This window comes from Morone saxatilis, unplaced genomic scaffold (assembly GCF_004916995.1).
Source record: "Morone saxatilis isolate NCDOM2014 unplaced genomic scaffold, NCSU_SB_2.0 Contig18, whole genome shotgun sequence".
NCBI lineage: Eukaryota > Metazoa > Chordata > Actinopteri > Moronidae > Morone > Morone saxatilis.
The window spans coordinates 19,840,341-19,861,717 of record NW_023339740.1 but is presented as its reverse complement, the minus strand read 5'-3'; the positions used below and the strand labels follow the sequence as shown (position 1 = coordinate 19,861,717).

General features: G+C 41.6%; 1 protein-coding gene across 3 annotated transcripts in view; it reads right to left on the bottom strand.

Moving 5' to 3' along the window:
• Positions 1–20,499, bottom strand: part of LOC118327863 (ras-related protein Rap-1A-like) — a 21,948-nt gene extending 1,449 nt beyond the window's left edge. Inside the window, exons 1-8 of one of the 3 annotated variants that reach the window (XM_035661354.1) lie at positions 20,321–20,499; positions 17,846–18,208; positions 13,832–13,920; positions 12,936–13,004; positions 12,567–12,623; positions 11,729–11,869; positions 7,204–7,347; positions 6,719–6,850 (exon numbers count right to left, since the gene is read on the bottom strand). In XM_035661354.1, coding sequence (XP_035517247.1) covers positions 6,761–6,850; positions 7,204–7,347; positions 11,729–11,869; positions 12,567–12,623; positions 12,936–13,004; positions 13,832–13,888 — 558 coding nt within the window. In that variant the 5' untranslated portion in view covers positions 13,889–13,920; positions 17,846–18,208; positions 20,321–20,499 and the 3' untranslated portion in view covers positions 6,719–6,760. The remainder of the gene's footprint in view (positions 1–6,718; positions 6,851–7,203; positions 7,348–11,728; positions 11,870–12,566; positions 12,624–12,935; positions 13,005–13,831; positions 13,921–17,845; positions 18,209–20,320) is intronic. The other 2 variants (XM_035661353.1, XM_035661355.1) reach the window with 2 other exon arrangements.
• Between the last annotated feature and the right edge of the window lie 878 nt (positions 20,500–21,377).

Below are 21,377 nucleotides of genomic sequence, written 5' to 3'. Positions count from 1 at the left end.
AAAAAAAAAAAAAAGTTGTGCTTAACAGGTTAATAGTTTACAGTCAACAGTCTCAATCAGCGGAGGCGGGAGGTACTGGGTGCTGTGGCGTTGTGGAGTCGGATGGCTGATGATTAGTCAGCTCCCATAATTGGAGAAGAAAGCTGTGGAGATTCACTGGGTTTAAGTGGGTGGGACTGGTCACCTAGCCTATAGCTATTGTCTGTTATGTGATGTAATGTTGTAATGGGAGAAAAGGCTAAATACAACGAGGTGTGTCAGGTAGTGCAGTGTGTTTTCTGTAGGAGACAGTTACTCTCTTTGGCGTGGACTTTTGGGTTTTGTTACTTTTACATGCACAAAAATATACATTGACATAGTAAAAAACAGGGAAAATTCCAAAAAGCATAGTATGGCCTCTTTAACTCCTATTACATATCTAGATTAGTTTCCATAACACCATCTACAAGTTGTCAGTGCCCTCTAGTGGCAGGTCAGTGACATCACATGTGTAGGAAGAAAAGAAAAGGAAAATACAGAAATCAGGGTCATTATATATAAAGTTATATATAAGAAATTATGGCATTATTCTAACAATGATGCATTTTTGCTCTTATTCCTAGAATTAAGATTGAGTGTCATGCATAAATGTCCCCAAGTGTAAAGACTTGGTCTGCCAGCAGAGGTAGCTATATCCCCTCCATATTTCTGTCTGCCAATACCCACACTACCTATACAACATTAAAAAGTTCAGGACATGATGGATTCAGCATGTATACATATTTGTTTTAATTACTGTTTATTAGCTGCACATATGAGAATTAATTTTAGTAAGTTTGAAAGACAATGAATAACAACCAATAAAAATAACTGATTAAACTGATTTTAAATAGATAAACTGTTTTTAAAGAAAAGGCACCAATAGTTCCCTTTTTTGGTGAAAAACATAATCCACTAAACATGAACTCAATACCAACATTTTATAGGGACCTCCACAGGTGAGTGTCACTTTAAATGGTTACTTAACCCTTCAACCTATTTAATTTTTTCATGAATAATATCCCAAGCAGCATATATTGATAATCAACACAACGTGACCTTATATAAACTTTCCTCTTGCATATTTCAATACACTGAAGAATTTAAGCATTGAATACAATGAGTAATAGTCTTTATCATCACAAGGTGTGTATAAAACTGATGATGACTAAAGTGCTGCCGCCCTGACACAGTAACCTTATTACTCACTGGAGTCAACGTTTAAAAATCACACTTTGTTAAAGGTTATCCTGAGTATACTATGTCCTAAGATTCAGGTCAGAAGTCAAGCTTTAGGACCAATCTTAAGACCATTTCTTAGAGGTTTTATACATACCAACCTTGAAAACAGATCTAAAGTTTGATTTTTCTCTAAAAAGGCTTCGAATGTGCATTTCATTCTAAATGCTGGTTCCCCATTTCTCACCAACTGCCTCTTACTGTCTAGTCTGAGAACAGAAAGTGTGGCCAGCAGTGAATAGAGGAGACAAGAATGGGGGAGAAACCCTGTCTTGTGTTATTTTGCTCATAACTTCTGACCAGCTGCGATGGGTCACAGTCCATGCATCCCTCCCTCTGACTACTTTGAAAAAAGCCATACGAGGCGGTCTGCTGTTTGTTGCTGTGTACAGGTGCAACCGCGGAAGATATCTGTCTGGCTCTTTTGTGGAAGTTCAGTCAGGTCTCACGGTTGCGACTTCCTGCTCTGTGGTTTATTCTGTGCTTATGCTCACATCGTACGGGATAGATGGTAAAGATTGCATTTCAACAACTCATCATACGAAGCATCAGTATGCTTGCAGGATGACACAGTTCACCGTGTGAGGATTTTAATACTGTGCATAGACAATACAACATCATATCCATTTAATTTGGGTTTGATTACATTAATTAACAGTCTCTGGCTGATGTAAGGCAAGGAGTACTTCCCTATTAGAAAGTCCCAAGAGGAATATACTCCAATATGAACATGGCTTTAGCTCTCTTTGTTCAGATTGACAGACTTGTGCTGCTTTAAGCTGTAATTAAAACCATGTTTGTGTGCTTGGACATTGAGAGCCTGGACAGTTCTGTGTTGTCTGATCAAACTAGCCTCAAGTTTTTACCAAAGCAAGGCTGAGGGCAGAGCACAGACAAAATAGAAATAGAAGTGAGTACACACATAGTCCTGTAAGTGCATGCCCAGCTGGCTCTTTGAGTGGCAGGTTTTCCACTCATTTATAAGGCCTCCTGCCATCCAGCTGGACAGTGAGAGCAGTTGAATGGTCTCAGTGGGGAGCCTAGTAGGGGTAAGCCTTTTTCACAGCAGATATTTTGACTGATACTTAGAAAACACTGATGTTATAAACCAGATTAACTATGGATCCATTCCATTTAGATGTTCCAGGTCCAGGACCATGCTATTATGCATGCTACTGCAACTCACTGTCATTTAAATGCAATGTGGCCATCGTTAATGTCAATGTTTATGTGCTTTGCTAATGTGATGTGTCAAAATGTCTCCTTGGCTCATTGTGAAGTCTGTTAGACACAAAACTCCCGGCTGGAGTCACATCCAGGTTAACTTCTAGATTTCAAAGGTTTAAAAGACAACCCAAAGCTCAATTACCAAGTCTATAAACTCTAATGGCAAAGTTGATAAAACAACATGTGGGCACATCTGACTCAACACTGTGCAGAGTTAAACACTGAGGGGAAAAAAAAGGTCACCTGTTGCTTACACCTGCCCAAAAGAATCTGAAAAAAGGCCTCTAAAGGTCTGTCCAAACGTCTCTGAAATGCAAAGTTACACGTAGTACTGTATGTAACTATGTCCTACAATGCGGGTTTTAGGGAATTTAATATTTAATACTAATAGTCTACACCTTCAGAATCAATTCACCATCATAACAGGTATCAGCTTCCTGCCACTTCCTGTCCCAGTAAAAATCACAGACAGATGGATCATGAGGGCAGCAAACTGGAAAACGGCCATGTTGTACAAAGTGAAATGTCCGATTAACTCTCTCTCCGTCTTGTCTGAGGCTGGCACTGTAACCCCTCTCTCACTCTCTCTCTCTCTCTCTCTCTCTCTGTGTATGAGCTGGTGTGTTGTGAACAGTGGAACAGTGGGGCTGTAATCCCATTAGTGTTGGTTCATTGGGCTGGCCAGCGTGTGAAAGGGGGGAGTGGGGGGCAGACACCGCCCCGGGCCATGCTGACAGAGGTCTCACTCTCACACACACACTGGAGCCCTAACTGACCAACACAGATGGATTCAGACGAGGAACGCCGTGGGTGGTTTAGCGACCCTGATGTCTGGGCTGGGCACAATGGCACTGTCTGTATCGCTAATCCAGCGTTATCGGTAATATCACAGTTTTATTTCCCCTCGCACGGCAAGTTAAATGCGACTGAGGAAGGTAGATATAAAATCTCTGCTGTTGGCTGTGTGCTTGGCTGGTTTGGCAACATTGAAGTTTTGTTCTGACAACAGTGCCCAAAATGTGTTAACAGTCACTGTAAGGCCTTCTGAAAGACTCTTGAAAAACTCTTGTAAACTGCGGGTTGTCCAGCTACACCCATTTTAATTTCCAAACAACAAAGAGGACCTACTATTGACACCAGACATGCACTGTTTATGTTACATCTGTACAGTTTTAATGGGTACAATTACATCAGCATATTTGACTGCACTAACTCTCAGTACAACTACACTGTTGTATTCTTGCACAATGTCATTTTGCAGTTTTATTTTGCATTCTACTCATTCTTCAACACTAGCCGACAGCACAAAGATCACACAGTTCAGCACAGAATGTGACTATTCATCTGTTTTGATATGATCTGCCCTGGATGCTGATGCCTGATCTTAGGGGAAGAAAAAAGTGATCACACCAGAGGCAATAGTTTCTCTCCTGCAGAAGTAACTAAGTTCTGATCCTGATACATCATGATTGGATGCTGCTGGCTCCCTACATGGTTGACACATCCACAGAAATGGCTGCTTGTACTACAAGTCCTTTAGTTTAAGGACCCTGCTGCCCATTATTCTCACTGACCAAACGCAGTGGAGGTCAAACAAAGTGTTAAGGCAGCGTCGTGCTCCTGAATCATCAACAAACTAACAAAATAAAGTGTTGAAGCCTTAATTATAATATTTGTAACTTTCCAAAAGAAAATCCAAAATTCACACCCCCCCCCAGGCATGAACTTCCCTCTCAATCTCTTTTCTTTAATGCTTCAAACAACTACTTACGGCACATAGTGTGTACATAGGAGTGCAAAACCACGAAAGCCTGTGAGGAGACACTGTCTAGCCTTTTATAGTGGCCATGGGGAACAGCTATGAATACATTTGCCTTAAGACGTATTTATTTATTTATTCTTGGATGCCCATTATCTGCCACCGCGGTAGCAGCTACTCTTCAGGCCTATATCTTCAAAGTTTAGGGTTATACCTTGTTTGGAAACACTGAGGCCCTACTTAGTAATCTCCACGTGAGGCTGGATGCATATCATGAGATCTCACAAGATTTGCTCAACTGACTGAACCTAAACTCATCTTTCAAAGGAAACTTTCCACATCAGGGTGGAAACATACTTACTGTGGACTTTGTAAGTCAGTGACAGATGGGTTATCTAGGGTTAAATCTTATCTGGAGCATATATTGACCCAACGTACGGTCAGGTCAATTAGCAGCTACAATTAGAAGTCGGTACTATGATAATGTATACTGTGAGATAATAGAGATTCGTCTCCCTGCGGAGATTTTGCTTCACCACCTATACCAAGGTTTCTCTGCCTTTACTATTTCTGGCTGTTAAAAGGCCATTACGGGCATGGATGCAAATCAATAAGCATGACTGCTTTGTGGTAATTTTGCACACTGTGTGGACACGCTGCCTGCCTCTACCTGTGCGTGACGGCTACCTTGCTGAACTGCTGCGGCTCGCACACGTGTGCCGTTCACACAGAGTGTTGCTGCTGCTGCCAGCCCTATCTTTCCATATTGAGTTTGCCTTTGATAAATACAATACAATTAAAGCATTTAATTGTACGCTACAGGGCATTTGAACTGAAAATATTTATATCTTTTCATGTCAGTGACATATTCCGCAGATATAAAGAATGAAACTGTAGTGAAAGGAGTAACAGTGCTGGTATGACTCAATACTATCAACACTGTCTATTTTTGTACTGCATAGGTCACAAAATAGGCAATAGGCAGAATCTTTATTATTTATTCTTGATATTTACCATATGTGATGCAATAAACGGTACTGTGAAATGAATAGACTAGCTGTTCAATTTAGAAGGACTGACAGTAATAATAAGCAGTCTGGTTTACTGTGCGTGTCTGCTTTCAGACTTCCTCATTACCAGTATGCGGCCAAACTGTTAAAAAACAGTGAAAAAATTAAAAAAAGAAGAAGCGATTCTGCTTTTCCTGGGAAACAACGTGATGACAGATTAGGATATCCTCCTTTAACCAGCTGCTGCAGTGTGCTGAGGTTCATATTTAAATCTAGCCATCATACAGTGACTCACTCACTCATTCAGCAGCAGTAAAGATGAAAAAAGAAAACGCTAATGAAAGCATTTCACACTTTCGAAGGCTGACTCAGAGGATGTTGGCCTGTACAGAAACATTTACTGGATCTGGAATTCACCAGTATCAAAGAAAAGTTATTACTGTCATAGGATATCAACTGCAGTCATTTACTGAAAGAGACGAGACACAAATAAACCGGAAAGAAACTGATCTGTTGTTACGACTACGCTCTTAATCCAGGATACAGAAGAATTACGCCGACATCACCAATAAATTAAACTGGACTGGACTACTTACAAAAAACCCAATTGCACCCCCCATCTAGTGCTGGGCGGTATTACTGAATCCAGTACACAGGTTTTCATTTCCCGTATGATACGAGTTTTGCATACACCACCATACTGAAACAACTGCAGCCATATTGTTTTTGCTGAAGAGCGCTACAGTCGGGGAGAGCTCTGTAGTGTGTATCGAGAGGTAAGCCCTATTAACTGCGTAACCTTCTTACTAACGGCTACAACTTTATAACACAACAATTATTAACCCACAACTAACTCTGTTTAACAGAAAAAAAAAACATGACACACAACATTTCTTGTTTCGTACTTCAGAAATCAGAGGTAAATCTATCTTTGAATACTTACTAACTAACTACTGAGTATTTATGTCATATTAACTATTTTAAAATATGTACGTTTTGAAAAGTACGCAATGCTGAATTTGCAGGAACATCTTTTCTGTCTTGCAGTATGCAAAATAAAAGTTTACATTCCTCAACTGTTTCATGCGTTCGGATTCCTTAATCTAAAAAGTAATCAAAGCCTTCAGTATACAAGATATCTTTAAAGAAAAAGTATATTCTATGGATTGCTGACAGTAGAATAAGTCACTATAAACCTATATAAATAGGTCCATGCATGCAAAAGAAGGAAGTACTGTTCATAAGATGTAATATTAAATGTGACTTGACTGCGCTGAAGGCAAACAAACTCATAATCTATGATGAATGACAAACTACACCTGATGAAGCTAAGATGACATAACAAGATATTATGTAACGCTGATTAACCTTACAGCCTTCCTATGCATCATGACCTCATGAATATGTCAGCAACTGGGCCTTTATGACTAACATGTTATGAAATTTTAGACACACACACACACACCTGGCTCAGAGCTGCTGCAGGGGCAGGAGAGGGTGGGGGTCTTTAAAGCAGGACACAGTTGGATTTCTTTTTCGCCTTCTTCTTTTCCACTGGCGTTTTCCTATTTATCTGTCTGACCAGGTCATAGAAGATCTAAGAAAGACACAAAACAAAAACTGTTAGTGACTGAAAAGCGGTCTTTCATATGAGGTAGATCCTAACACACTGTGTAAGCAATCACTAAATGGATTGATGTCGCAGTTTACACACAGTAGGTTTAACCTAGGGTGAGTAGCAGGTATAATCCAGCTGAGCTAATTACTACCGGCATCCAAGATAAACTATACTGGATCCTTGTTAACACAAAATAAAACTGATGAGGTTACTCTTACAATTAGAGCCGATTGCCGCGAGAGATAATTGTAATATTGTGGCTGGTCTTTGCAGATTAGTTGTTGACAATATGGCCAGGCTCCCCAGTGGTTTGTTTCTGTGTGTGTACTCACATCGAGGACATTGATCTTTGACTTAGCAGAGGACTCTAAAAAGGCACAGTGGTTCCACTGTCTGGCCAGGTTCTGGCCCTGCTCTTTCCCCACCACACGCTCATCCTCCAAGTCGCACTTATTCCCCACCAGGATCATCGGCACCTGACGAGAAGGAAAAAAAAGTAAGAATGAATCCTTTTGAAGCAAGTTTGTAATTGTGTTATAAAATAAAAAAGACGTAAGATCATACATTCAACCAAAATAAAGCATTCACTCTTTTAAAATATTGAATTTTATATAATATTGTGGCAAAAATAATACATCAATACAAATTTGTTAGCACCTAAAGAAAGAAAACAACAGTTTTGAAGCATTAAAAATGTTTTATCAAACACAGATGTGTGTGACATTTATTTTAAGTGGTAAGTCCATAGGTTCTTAACTAAGCCCATGAAAATAAATAGAAAAAAGAGAGAGAACAGGGGGCGAGTAGAGAGGAAAATCTGGGAAAATAAGTAAATGAAGACTTATAGGGAAGAAAGGAGAATAAAGACAAGTAGAGGGTTTAAAATGGAAAGTGAAATAGAAGATGAAATCCAAGAGATGAGAACAATATTAGTGGGACAGTGCGAGTTATACGATACCCAGGTTTTAGTAGGAAATTCAAAGTCATACTTTTTAGAAATACATTAAACATATGTGAAAAACATGTTTTTCTTTTAACAAAATTGAGTTGAAATGCCAGGAATTCAGGATGAAGCTTGAATATTGCAAAACTTGTAATGCTTGGCTGGGATGGACAAGGTGGTATATCAAAGATGAGATGCAGTACAAGACTGATGGAAACAGACTTCAATAAACCGACTTCTGTAGACAAAAAGCCTCAAGTGCCTTCAAAGTACAACACTATATATAACCCTGTAGGCCCAGCCCTACTCAGCACACTGCTGATATTAAAGTCTGTAAGTGTCTGTAAGTGTCCAGTGCTGAGGGTGGACATCGGGACTGGGAGGTAGCAAGAGCAAGATGATTTCAACAAATGCTGAATTTGTGCGCATTCTCAAAGTACAAGTGTTGAGACATGAGTATTACCAGTTAAGTACTCGGTTCATTTCGGTTTAAAGCCTGGATTAGGAGGGTCACAAAGACATTCAAGAAAATCAATCCAACCCTGTGGGAAGGCAAAAATCATTGACAACATAGATTAAGTAATCGAAAAGGGAACTAAGAACTAATGCAGTTTCTTTTGGTTTTATTTATTTAAAAAGGAAATCATTGACTGATATTCACAGCCACTGACATGAAATGCAGCTGCTTCTGGAATCTCCCTGATATCAAACACTTCTTCTTTTGTGCCCTGAGTCAGATGTTTTAACGACTGAGGTCAAAAAAACAAAAATTCTCTGAGGAAGAGAGAATATTCTGGGCAAAACTTCAACCCCAACTGTCACAGTGGGCAGAGCCGGGGCAGTCAGGGTGTCGGGATGCGTCTCATCCTGCCTGCTGTTTCCTGACCGGCTATCTAGGGAGCACGCTGGCCCGGAGGAAGCCATGGCAGCCCCGCCCAGCCGGGATAACATCGCTTTCCTTCCTGAATGTTTTCAACATTTTAGCTGGATTCCATGCTCTGGCTGCTCTCTGGAATTACATGATAGCGTAAGACTGTTTGTGTATGCGCTTGCGGAATTAAGTGTAATTTCACATTTAATCTTGCCGTTAGTATACCTCCCACAGTACAACTGACAAGAGAAAAGGGCTCAGGACTCAGGTTTGAGGAAGTGTTCAGTACTTTGTCTCAGGTTCACAGGATATTTGTGTTTATGTATCTTGTTTGCTAAGCTGTACCACAATCAACTAGTGGAAAATTTTGCATGCGGCACAACAGGCGCCAATAATAAGTCAGCTGGGGAAATCTATTTGTGGTGGGCCTGCAACAAATAAATCCATGCATGGGAAATCCTGCAGTCGCTCCCTTCTCCTGGTCCAGAAACGGCCCCCAGACGTGTTGTCTTGTAAATGTGGAAAAACTGGATATTTGTATGCAATATGGTAGTACCCTGACATGCTCGAACTTGCTCAAACTTCCCTTTCCAACCCACCAGTCTACAGTTCAGAGGTCTTTTTGACAGCGGTATGGCCACGTTCCTCCAGAAAATGTAACACTTTGGAAGGCATAAGATGAATATACCAGGGCCCTTTTTTCTTTTCTCTCTCCCCCTCTCTCTCTGGACTGTGAGGCAGACGACAGGAAACTGCGATGTTTAGATTAACCCCATGGAGGTTGCTGCTTGATGTTTGATATCCAAACAAGCCCCTCGCACTGGACTGCTGAACGACATTTCTCCCAAGGGGTCCTGGGAGAACCAGTGGTATGCCCTCCTAACACAAACTTTGAGCCAAGCCCGGGATGAAAAGGATGGAGAGAGGGGATGGTAGGATGGAGGTATGCAGGGAAGAAAAAATGTTCAGTGTCAGCAGCACACAAGGCAGCATTAGCCTAGTTGAAGAATCCACACAGCCCACAGAGAATCTGTTCAGACGCTGTTAACATGCTACAGACAGGTCCTGTCCCGCCCACATTGGCATGCTAAACTCTGGATTGTGGGGAACACAGAACAGGGGAGTACAGAGTGGCTGAAATGAATGGAGCCAGTCGTTGCAAATGGAGTGGTGAGTCACAAGCATGGAGTCAGGCATTAGTACCGTCCGAGTCACACAAGCAGAGACGGAGATGGCCCGGAAAAGTCATAAGACCTCTCTTACATAACAACTGTGGAAGGAAGTAAGGGAAGGGAGCTTTTAATACACTGGTGGCTGCTCACTCACTTTATTCTTCACTCCTAACGACTTTTTTGAAGAGGTGGAATTTGGCCCTACTGTGTTCAATGTACAGTCATTAAAAGGCTTTTTAATTGAGCTTGGCAATATTAAAAGGCGTGTGTACATTTTGCCAGCTTTGTGGTAAATGGTGCGTGGAAGAGCTGAGAATGAGAACAGCTGTAGCAGCAACTAGAATGTCTGCTTTAGCTCCCTAATAGCTTGAAAGCTTTCTCCAAATAAGAAATCTGTCCTCACGGATAAAAAAAAAAAAAACTGAAACTGAAAACACGTTAAGCATTTCCTTTGGTTGTGCATTTCTGCAAGGGGTAAAGAAAGATAAACAGATGTCACGGCCATCATAGGTAAAAGGCTTAAATCACCAGTGAACTGATAGCTGACAGAGTGGCTATAATAGCCAGATAAGCACAAATATTTAGACTGGGGAAATAGTTAGAAGGAGCACAGTTTGGAAAAGAAAAGGGACGTAAACTGTTTTCTTGCACGTTGAGGAGCCACTGATCCTGCAATCCATCTGTTAGCCTGAGGCTAACCTCAGTTCCTCAACCACAGAGGCTCTAATGAAGCACCACAGCCTCACGATCCAGTGTGTTTTTGATGAGCTGAGGCTTTCCTTGCACATCATCCCTGACAGTCCAATCACCCGCACAGAGTGCCAGACCACAGTAAGACCACAAGGCAGACCATAGAGAAGAGGAGGGAGCACAAAGCAACAGGCACTGAAAAAGGCCAGTCAAAACAAAAAGCACAGGGGTACACTGGCACAGATAGAGGAAGGGGAGCAAGAGAAGGATTAATAGAACATGTTACAGAATATGAATAAAACTTCTGCACCAGGCTGCACAGGGGCTTTTCAGATGGTGACAGGGAACACAGAGAGAGAGAGAGAGAGAGAAGGAAAGAGTGAGAGAGAAGGAAAGAGTGAGAGAGTGAGAGAGAGGGTTATGGTAACATTCATCCCCTCCAGAGATCACCAAAAAAGGGCATCTCAGATCCTGCTGACGCACTATCTGCCCCACCAGAGAGGGGATGGAGGGCTTACTCACTAAACAGCTTCACAATTTACCAGAGATAGAGAAAAAATGGAAATGTGCTTCTAACAGACAATAATGAGATGACACATCATCTTTTTAGTTGCACTGTTAGAGATCCAAACTGAGGAGCAGACTTGGAGGGGGAAAAAAACCACATTGTGCAAAAAGCAAAGCTAAGGGCTGAACTTTCTCTATTGGGACAAAAAGACATTCCCTAACTTGTAACTGGACTCGTAGCTAAGTGGGGACTATGGGTCTGTGTCCATGTTAAACACAGATGATGTAATCAAACCACAGGGACGCTAATATTAGCTAATGCGAGGCCAAATAAAGTACACTAAGTGCTTTCTTATTGTTTTCACTCTACAGACAACACAGAAATAACCCTGACACCACCTGCTTTATGTCAAGGTAATATATATTTGTAATTATTGGCATAAGATGTAGTGATTACAGTGTTGAATGGTATCCATAGCAACACTGCAATCTGGTTCAGTACAATGTAGGCGGGTGAGAACAGGGAAGTGGGGCGCTTATAACCTGTACTATTGTCCACTTTCTGTGTTTCTACATTCAACCATGATACAACATAAAATATCAGTTCTGTGGAAATATGGAAGAGCTGTTGTAAACACGCTTCTAAGACTTAAGTTTGCACGCTGTATACTTACATCCTCGGTGTCCTTTACTCGTAGAATCTGTTCTCTCAGGTCCTGGAGGTCATTGAAGGTGGACTGTGCTGTGATGGAGTATACCAGGGCGAAGCCTTGGCCGTTCTTCATGTACAAGTCCCTCATTGCTGTGAACTGCTCCTACACAGCGAGAAATATAAAGAAAAGGAATGAGCTCTGTCATACGTTCTCTGGCATTTTATATGTCGTCATACATACATCGCTGTGACCTGTTCTGAGATTCAGTACATGCTGGATCTCTGTCACACTCACACCATTGTGCAGTGAGGGCAGACCCTTTGCACCGTTTGATTTAGAAAACTAGAAACAAGCACGGACGTGTATGTTGCTTATATACTGTCAACAATCATACATACAATTACATTCTTCTAGCATACTTGAGTTGTACAAAAAAAAGGGGGGGGGGTTATTCCTACATAAACAAGACTTCCAGTCTACAGCGATGCTAGCAGATACGAGAAGCTGTGCTTTGAGCTAAATGCATCAGTATGCTAAAATGCTCTTAATGACAATATTAACATGCTTATTTTTAGCTTTATGTTTACAAATGACCACTAAACATAAAGTTCAGCTGAGGCTGTCTTGCTGGATTTGGTCATAAACCAAAGTTTTGATCCTCTTATAGGAATGTCCAATAGATGTTGAGACCCTTCACTCAACCTCATGGTGGCGCTAGGGATCAACAAAGTCAGTAGGATTCGTTCTCTGGGGACAATGAATGTCTTAGACATTCATCTACATCCATCCAATAGTTGTTGAGGTATTTCAGACTGGACTGGGTAATGACAGAGATTTCAGTGGTGTGGAGATTACTTACTGTGCCTGCTGTGTCGAGAATTTCAAGCATACATTGCTGCCCATCTACCTCCACTTGCTGTAAGAGAAAGACAAACAGCAAGATTATGTAAAGCTTAATTTCAGGTCAACGGGCACATCGTATTACATATTCCAATCCTACATACAATAAAAACCCAAGAGAGACAGCTAATACAGAGGAAGACATGAGATAGTAGGAAGATATGATAATACATGTAAAGGCAGAGAAGGAAAGAAAAAAGAAAAACAGGACAAAGAGAGAGGAAAAGAGCACAATATCATGACGTGAACCTGCAGAGCAGCTGCTAACAATCAGCTCATTCCAATCCAGCACTGTGCCTCTCCCTCTCCCCCCTCAAGGGACACTCACCTTTCTGTACGAGTCTTCTATTGTAGGGTCATATTTTTCCACAAAGATTCCCTGTACAAACTGAACTGTCTGTAAGAGAAGACACAGAGCAAGCCAACGTCAGATCGATGTGACCTCCCGGCCACGAGAACACAACATCTGGAGTGGCAAATATGGCCGAAGCGCCGTGTCTCCTTGCCGTGTTTATCACAACAACTCAGTAGGACATTGACGAAAAGGATGTTCCTGATGTGCACTGACATATGCAAATGAAGAGTCTAAATTAGCAGTGTGCTGTATTAAGCACTGTGCTACATTAAGCGCTGTGCTACATTAAGCACTGTGCATAACGGTAGGTTTACATTAGGGGTAGACCGAGTTCACCTGATAAAGTCTTAAGGTCTAAACATGTCAGCCTGCCAGTTCGAGGGATTAACCCGACTTCGACACCTGGTTGACGTTAGCTCAGCGGGTCATGCAACGTTTCACAGACACTCATAGCCTCCTGACAACCTTGTAATGACAACGAAATACATAAAACTTCAGTATTTTGTGTCTGTTCTTCATCAAACCAAGGAATTGTGTTGAAGTATTTCATCTGTCCAATGGATTCATTTTACTATAAACAGGCAATTTTCACATCGAGAAACAATGGCAAGCCTAGAATCTGTCATCCCTTGAAAAGAAAACATCCTACACATGGACGGAAAATATTTAAGGCAAAAAATGAGGAAAAAGGACATCTGTGCTCTTGTGGCTCCCTATGACAAAACCACCAAAACTTTGTTAAGAACACAGTTTTCTACAAAACTTAAAACTAAATGCATTTTTTGCTGTTTAAATGACTTTAGGAAACCCGCTGCAGAGGAGTTAGATGTCGGGGGGGGCAGGAAGGAGGTTCAGGAGGGAATACTCACCAGAGCGGACTTGCCCACACCTCCAGAGCCTAACACCACTAGCTTGTATTCACGCATGGCGGGTTTGCTTCACCAGACAGCCCAACAATCTGCAATGGACAAATGGGGGGGGAAAGCAAAATGGGACAGAAATTGAGAAAGCTGCAAAAAAAAAAAAAAAACAAGATCTAACTTTCTTTTCAAGCAAAACAAAGGAATTTTCCCAGTCTGGTCTCCAATTTTTCCACTCCAGAAAGGAAGGATTCTAGTCATTCCTGGAGGTTATGGACAAGAAGCAGCACAACAATGGAGGGAACACCCATAAGTGGAGCTGCTTCAGGGTGGAGGAGGTGAAGAGTATGTGACCCCTCTCTAACACAAACCAGCTGTGGTGTGTATGAGCGTAGGGGGATGATACATGGATCTGGCTGATATTCCTCCTAATGACACAATCATCTGGCCTTCACACACCAAAACACACCCTGCTGTCAGATTCTTTAGTCACTCACTCATTCTTTGGTATTGTAAAAAAACAGCAACGTAGTGTCAGTCTTTTTCAACTAATGACAGAAAACAGCTGAGGGAAGTGGAAACTGTGATGGGGAGGAAGTTGTGAAATCACTGGAATATCCCTTTAAGGGACACAAAGGCTTCGAATCATTGGCACACATTGTGGCGTAAAGTCAGTTGGGTTAGCCAACTGGGTCACTACAAGTTGGGCTACAGAGACAGAGAGACTGCTACACTGAGCTTTAGTTGTGGCTGGCAGGGTGATGTGGGGGATTTCTAGTTCCTTGTCTACTTTCTGGCTTAATATCAAATTATATTTTTGTAGAAGTTGATGTCCAACTGGCAGAAGATTAGGGTCAAACTACGACACAATGCTGAGCTGGAATCAACTTTTAAAGAGCTGAGAAACACAGCCCTACTCTGACACTGCATTTTTCAAGTTCTTGAATCTTTTAAGAAATGTTCTCTCAGATTGGTGAATTAATCAATTAGTTGACGGATGAATTGTTTTGAGCTAGGGTTTAAGGAAAAGTTACAATATTCTCTGGTTTCAGCTTCTGAAATGTGAATGTTATATTGGATTTATTTAGTCCTCTATGTCTGTTAACTGAATATTTAGGGTTTGGAATATTGGTCGGACAAAAAAAAATACACATGAAGATTGTGAAATGACGTAATCCATATCAATTATATGGTTTTCAGCGAAGAAAAGGGTCATGCATTTTTTTAAATTTGTGATCATTTTCCCTTTGTTACTATAAATAACTTCAGTATTGGAGACAGATATATTTTTACCTTTTTCTGCACCTGTCCCTACACTGAAAATAAAGAAGCTGATCAAAACCTTAACAGAGCGTGACACTAAATCACAATGTAGACTAAGGTAAGATGACACCGTTGTTTCAGGAGCTATCGTCATCCTTCTGTCAAACTGTACCACATTTATCTAATTACTTATAAAAGATGGCACTGCGGCTGTGCCCCAATCTTCTGAGGGGGAAAACAGACACAGTATAATATCAGGTTTCATCGACTGCACATCAGAGGACTACGAAGCAGAAACCAGAGGATTCAACTTTTCGGTCATGGGTTGAAAAGTGCAAAATCAAGGCTGCGCTTAGAAAGTGGCTTATGTTAAAATCAGGTCACAAGGAAGACGGTATAGCCTCGCTTCATAATCAACGCTTTTTTTTTTTTTTTGCAAACCACCAAAAGCTAATGCCAGCCATTCTGGGAAGCAGATGATCCCCTCCTACACTGTTCTCTTTACAGCACACTCCATCGAAATACTCAGTGGGGTGGACAAAGGACGAAGGACCTCCAACTTCAATCACAAGCAGTGACCATGTGGGATATGAAGCCCGGACTGTGAATAATTCATACCCACTAATCCTCCACGCACAAAGAGAAGTTCTCCTTGCACGATTAGGGAGGAGCCACTGGGAGGAAAAAGAAAAAAAAGGACAGAGCGCTACGCAAACGATCTCTGCTGCACTCTCATGTAAACATTCAAGTGCACGCGCAATGTCACGATGTCACGCTGACAACGTCTCACTTAGATTTAGGCGACGCCTCGCTCGTCAGCTGTCCACACGTCGTGTTTCTGACGTGTGGACGCTGTGGACTGACCCCTGCTAAGACGGATGTCAGGAACCCGCTCTGTGACAGTGGCTGTGATGATTATGATGTGACTGCTTCAGAGGTCGTTATGGAGGACGTCTGCTCCTCCAAAGAGCGTACAGTCGAACTGTATCTGTTCCCGCCCTTAAAAAGCCTTTAAAGGATGAGAAAAAAACCTATGTGTACATTAAATCTATCCATTAGGAGCTATTATCAATCTGTGTTAGGCCCCATAAGAAGTGTATGACTATGGCGTATTGTGTTCTTCCAAAATATACCTGGAATAAAAAAAAAAAAAGGCTTGGATCAGTCAACTGGTTTTACTAATACTATATTAATAATCTTCTTCTGATGTTAAAGGTTGCACTTTTAATTTTAGGAGGGTTTCACAGGCATCAAAAAAAGGTAGTGTTATTTGCTGGTGCTGTTTACATAAACTGAAAATAAATAAAGTCTTAATAGAAACATAGTCACAGATGTACCTAGTTATAAAACAAAATTAGAAAATGGGAATAAAAGACGAATGTGCATGTTCGTCACATACTAGTATTATTTCGTTTTCATTCAATTTTTCCATTTTTAAAAGAAGGACCAGTGTTTCAAATTTAGTGGCATCTGGCAATTTAGTTGCAGATTGCAACTCCCTCGCTTTATCCTTCCCTTCAACGCACAAAGGAGAAACTACGGTGGCTGCAAAAGGCACAAAAAAAGACCCATTCTAAGGTAACACAAACATAAGGACTCTTATTTACAGGTGAATATACACCAATATTACTCATTTCTCCACACACAACCAACCACCGGACTAAAAAGAGAAGTAATACCGGACTAAAAAGTGAACTAATACAGATTTTAATTATGCAATTACGGATGATTACCACAAGCAAAAATGGTAATATGAAAAACAATATTGGCCACCCAAGTAGTAAGCACATGCACAACATGAACTCATGGGCTTTCCTCTGCAAATTCTCACTAATTCGAGGGCAATGCTCATTTGGGAAATGATCATCCGCCCAAAGTACAAATCTGAGTTCATATGAGTTTAAACACCAGCAGCCAGCAACAGTTGCTCTCTATTTCAACACCCTCGGGATGAATAAAGTTCTATCTCATCTTTAAAATGACTAATGTTTTAGCAATGTCGGCAGCGTTGATTCAGTTACCTCAACGTTTTTGGGAGGTAAGCTGATGATGAATCTCAGTGTACGCCTACAAAGAAAGACAGACAATCAAGTTTTGAAGTTAATACGCATAATTAAGCATTAAACTACTTTAAAAGTCGAGATTGTAGGCATGTCTGAGCTCGAGTAGGACTGAAGGACTTCTCAGCGCGAGTGTGTTAATTTCTGTTCTCGAAAATGGCAAAGTGGTTGTGCCGAGATATAAATACCACCCTCTCCAACTCCAATGACCTTAGAGATCAAAGCTCAAACTAATTCGGCGTAATATTCAATTAGTGAACAATACCGGTTTCCTTTGAACGTCTTTGTTATTGAGGTTCCCACTCGTAAGTGCAGCCTTTTCCACAAAAGGCTAAACAAAATGAGGGGCATGGCTGAAAAGGATGCTCTCCCTCCGACACCTTTCTCTACACACTTTCATACCAGAAAAACTACACACAATGCTGCACTCTCTCACTCGCCTGCCTACACACTCACGATGCACACAAACACACACACACACACACACACACACACACAAGGCCATTTAAGGACATCTCCCTTTAAAACCCCAAAGCTCTCCCTCTTTTCCACTGCCCTCAACTACACACTGTCATTCCCAACAAAACAAACACACCGCTGCCGTTACTCTGCTCTCGTAGTAACCCCAGCAAATAAGGAGCGAGGGAAAGCCACATGCCGCAGAAAACATGCTCCGCCATGACATCACTGCATCACTCACCCTCTACGGCCAAAGGTATGTCTCCATCTAAGGCTGGAAGTTGGACGGGCTAGCATCCAGCGGGAATATGCAGCGAATGTGCCTGTATACACTACGTCGAGCACAAACTAGAGCTGAAATGGGAGAGCGAGAGGCTTCGCAGCTACGACTACAACACCGAGGATCCACTTTTTCCTGGTGTAGTGAGGCTAATCCGACAGCAATGAAGCTGTCACAGCGCCTGACTCAGCAGGGCAGTATGATTGACAGCTGCCCTCTCTATCTTCCGCCCAGTGCGGATGGCAGAAATGCACACATCCGTCGGTTAAGCTCGATGCAGACTCGTGTGCCGTCGTCTTATTTGGTTGCTTGTTGACCCGATTGCTGATTAGGAGTAGGAAAAAGAAAAACAGGGTGAGATAATAGTTGTTCTGGGAGAGTGTTTCTTAATAAGCTTCTGGTTACTCATTACCTACACCAAAGCCACAGTTCACTTGTTCACTCTGAGATCAGCATAAGAAACCCACAAACATTAGGGGAATAACCCAGAAACTACTGAGAGCAGAAAACCTGTCAAAGCCTCGGCTTAAAGTAAAGGCGACAGAGCGGTAACGCTTCCTTTTAAAGCCAACTTATTTTAGAGTAAGATCCTAATAATGCCTTATAATTCTTAAAAGGGACTGTTGTTTGGTACTAAATATAGGTGGGAAAGGTTACAACAGTGGTTAGTTGTGTTGAGTTTAAAAACAGCTGTTAGTTCTGCTCAATTTAAAGAGTATTTATTATTTATTTCAATGTATTTTATTACTTGAATCTTTATTCTTCATACAAGTGTATTTCTGCATGTTCAGCTGCTGTGCCCCAGCTAAAAAGACTAGCTATCTTAGGAGTTAATTGGAATTAATTAATTGGAAGTATACCAATTGAACCATGTCTCTGCTTTAACCTGTAATTAGTGCCAAATTACATAGTTCTTTCTAGGAAACGTCCTCGGAAATTAGGAGTTTACGAGCCTGTAAAATAAACCAGTACCACCTGAGCTTTAAAAACATAAACGCGTTCACAGAGGCAACTGCTGTACTGTTTTGGACTTTTTAAAGACTATTTCTCACATGATAAATAACACTGTAATAACTTAATTCTAGAAACCAAGAGGTGTGAATAAGGAGGACGTGCAGAAACACCTTTCCATCTTTGTGACGCCGGCGTCAAACTTCCGACAGCAACCTTCTCTAAAATGATACCTAAAGATATAAAATAAAACAAAAAAAATGGACTTAAAAAGAAAAGCCTCGGTTGCATAATCCTTGCATCTCTTTTCAGGTTCACTACAACCCCAAAAATGCCCCCCCGTGAGTCAGAGCAAAACTTGCGCTATGACTTACGACAAAGATCTGTAACTGACAAAACACCATCAGTCGAATGCATCTGTGTCGCTGGGGTTTTGACCTGTAACCACATCCTCTTTCCAGAGCGCAAGAAGGCTTCATGCTGATAGGATGGAAAAGGAGTAGCTACCTACTAAAATAGTCTCTTCCAGTCTCTGTTCCTGTTCAAGACTCCAGACAAGCAGGCTTGCTTAAGAGGAGGAGGAGGAGGAGGAGGAAGGTGGCTGGTTTTATAGCCTGTATCTCATCATCAGACCTGGGCTATGAAGAGATTTGGGGCACAGGATGAGGCAGATGTGTCATTTCAGTTAACACAGAGAGAGAGAGAGAGAGAGATAGAGAGAAAACCTGAGACAGCTTAGCCTCCTTGCAGAAATATCTGCAGCAACTGCAATGTTATCAATAAAACAAAACGTACCTGCTTTGTGTTTATAGTTTGAGGAGGGAGTAACACACCTTTCCTGTCTCACATCACCAATAACCTGCAACAGGCTGGCACAAAGCTCGGACCCAGACAAGAGAAAGTCAACCGAGCTCTTGTGGGGTTATCTCACTGCGACTCTACCTAATTTGCTTACGGCAGTAGCATATGTTTATCACACCAGGTCCTGCTAAATCCCTGCAATCTGTGGCTGTGTCTTTTCACAACAGAGCAGCAACCAGCACTCCGTCGATGCGTGATTATTACAACCCGGAGCTCCCATAACATTAATCAAATCCCGCTCACATCACAAACCCCGGCTTACGTGTAAACCCTTAAAATACCATAATCTTTAATCCGGACGAATAAGAGCAGCATCCGCCCGCAAACCCTCCAGTTTCACACCAGCAAGCTCACTAAGTCCCGTTATAAAGCTCGTTAGCAAAATGCCGCTAACTAGCTAGCTTCTGGCTGCGGGCCGCCGACACTTCACATCGGCTCGTTAGCACGCAGCTAGCCGGCCGACACATCCCTGTCCTCGGCGTGCGATCAAAACACAGCTCGGTTGGCAGAAAACGAGCCGCAATCAGAGGCAATCCGCGGCTCAGAAATGTTGAAATCCCCCCGCGTTAGGGTGGAGGGGGAGAATAAGAAGGAGAAAGACTCCGCCGTGTGTGCTAACGTTACCTGCCCTTCCGCCTGGCCTTCGCTAAAATGGGAGTGCACTCACTCTTCCTCGGTACTTGCGGGACAGATTCTCTCCATTTATCCCGACGTGTATCTAACGCACGTCCGTCCGCGGTTTTGTGCGGTTTATACCCCGCAAGTGTCGACGTCGGCGTGCTCCCCACGCAAACACACACAACACACACACACTAACACAAACAAACAAACACACCACCCAACCAACCATGAAATCGTAATGTCAGACCTGTTAATGCCTCTAGATAGAGGCAACCGCATCCCTGCGTGGTCCTGCTCTTTACACATAAACACACACACACACACACACACACACATAAATGGAATAAACAGAGAGTTATCGGTCTCTCTCTGACAGGAATGTTCTACTCAGTAGTGGCAGGTAGATTTTTGGCTGTTTTTCTGCGATATCTGCAACAGACCTTGTTAATTCTTACACCCTGGGAATGCAGGTTGCTTCAAAACACAGTTGTATTTGGATGAATGAAATACATAGGGAAATTTATATTCAGAATGCAAAGCCTGCATACACATATATTCCCAAACCTCCTGCCCAGTTTAATTTTCAGTTGTAATCCTTTGAATTGCATGTATTAACATGGCATTTTGCCAGGTTTACGTAGTTAACAACTAATATTCTGTATTACTTTATCTTGTGTTCATTGTGCCTGTTAAATTTGAGGTTATGTGAGTCCAAAACCACTGGGGAAAGTATCACTTGGTGAATTAATTTCTCTGGCACGATTTCATAATCAGTTAAGTTAAAGTAAATTAATTTCATGCACACTGATACATGCTATATTCTCAGGGAGACAGTTTATTTTCTTTTCTTTATCTTTCTTCTTATTTTTTTTACATTTGAATCTTTTTAAAATGGCTGAAATTTACATTTATGAAGTTTGACTCTTTATTGTTTTTTTATGTTTTTATAGAGGGACTGCGGTGCAATCAGCAAAAAAATTGTGTTTTCTCCCTATTTTCCTCTTTACTTTCTATTATTGAAAGCATTTTTTGAGTTTTAAATGTGTAAGCTCTCATGATC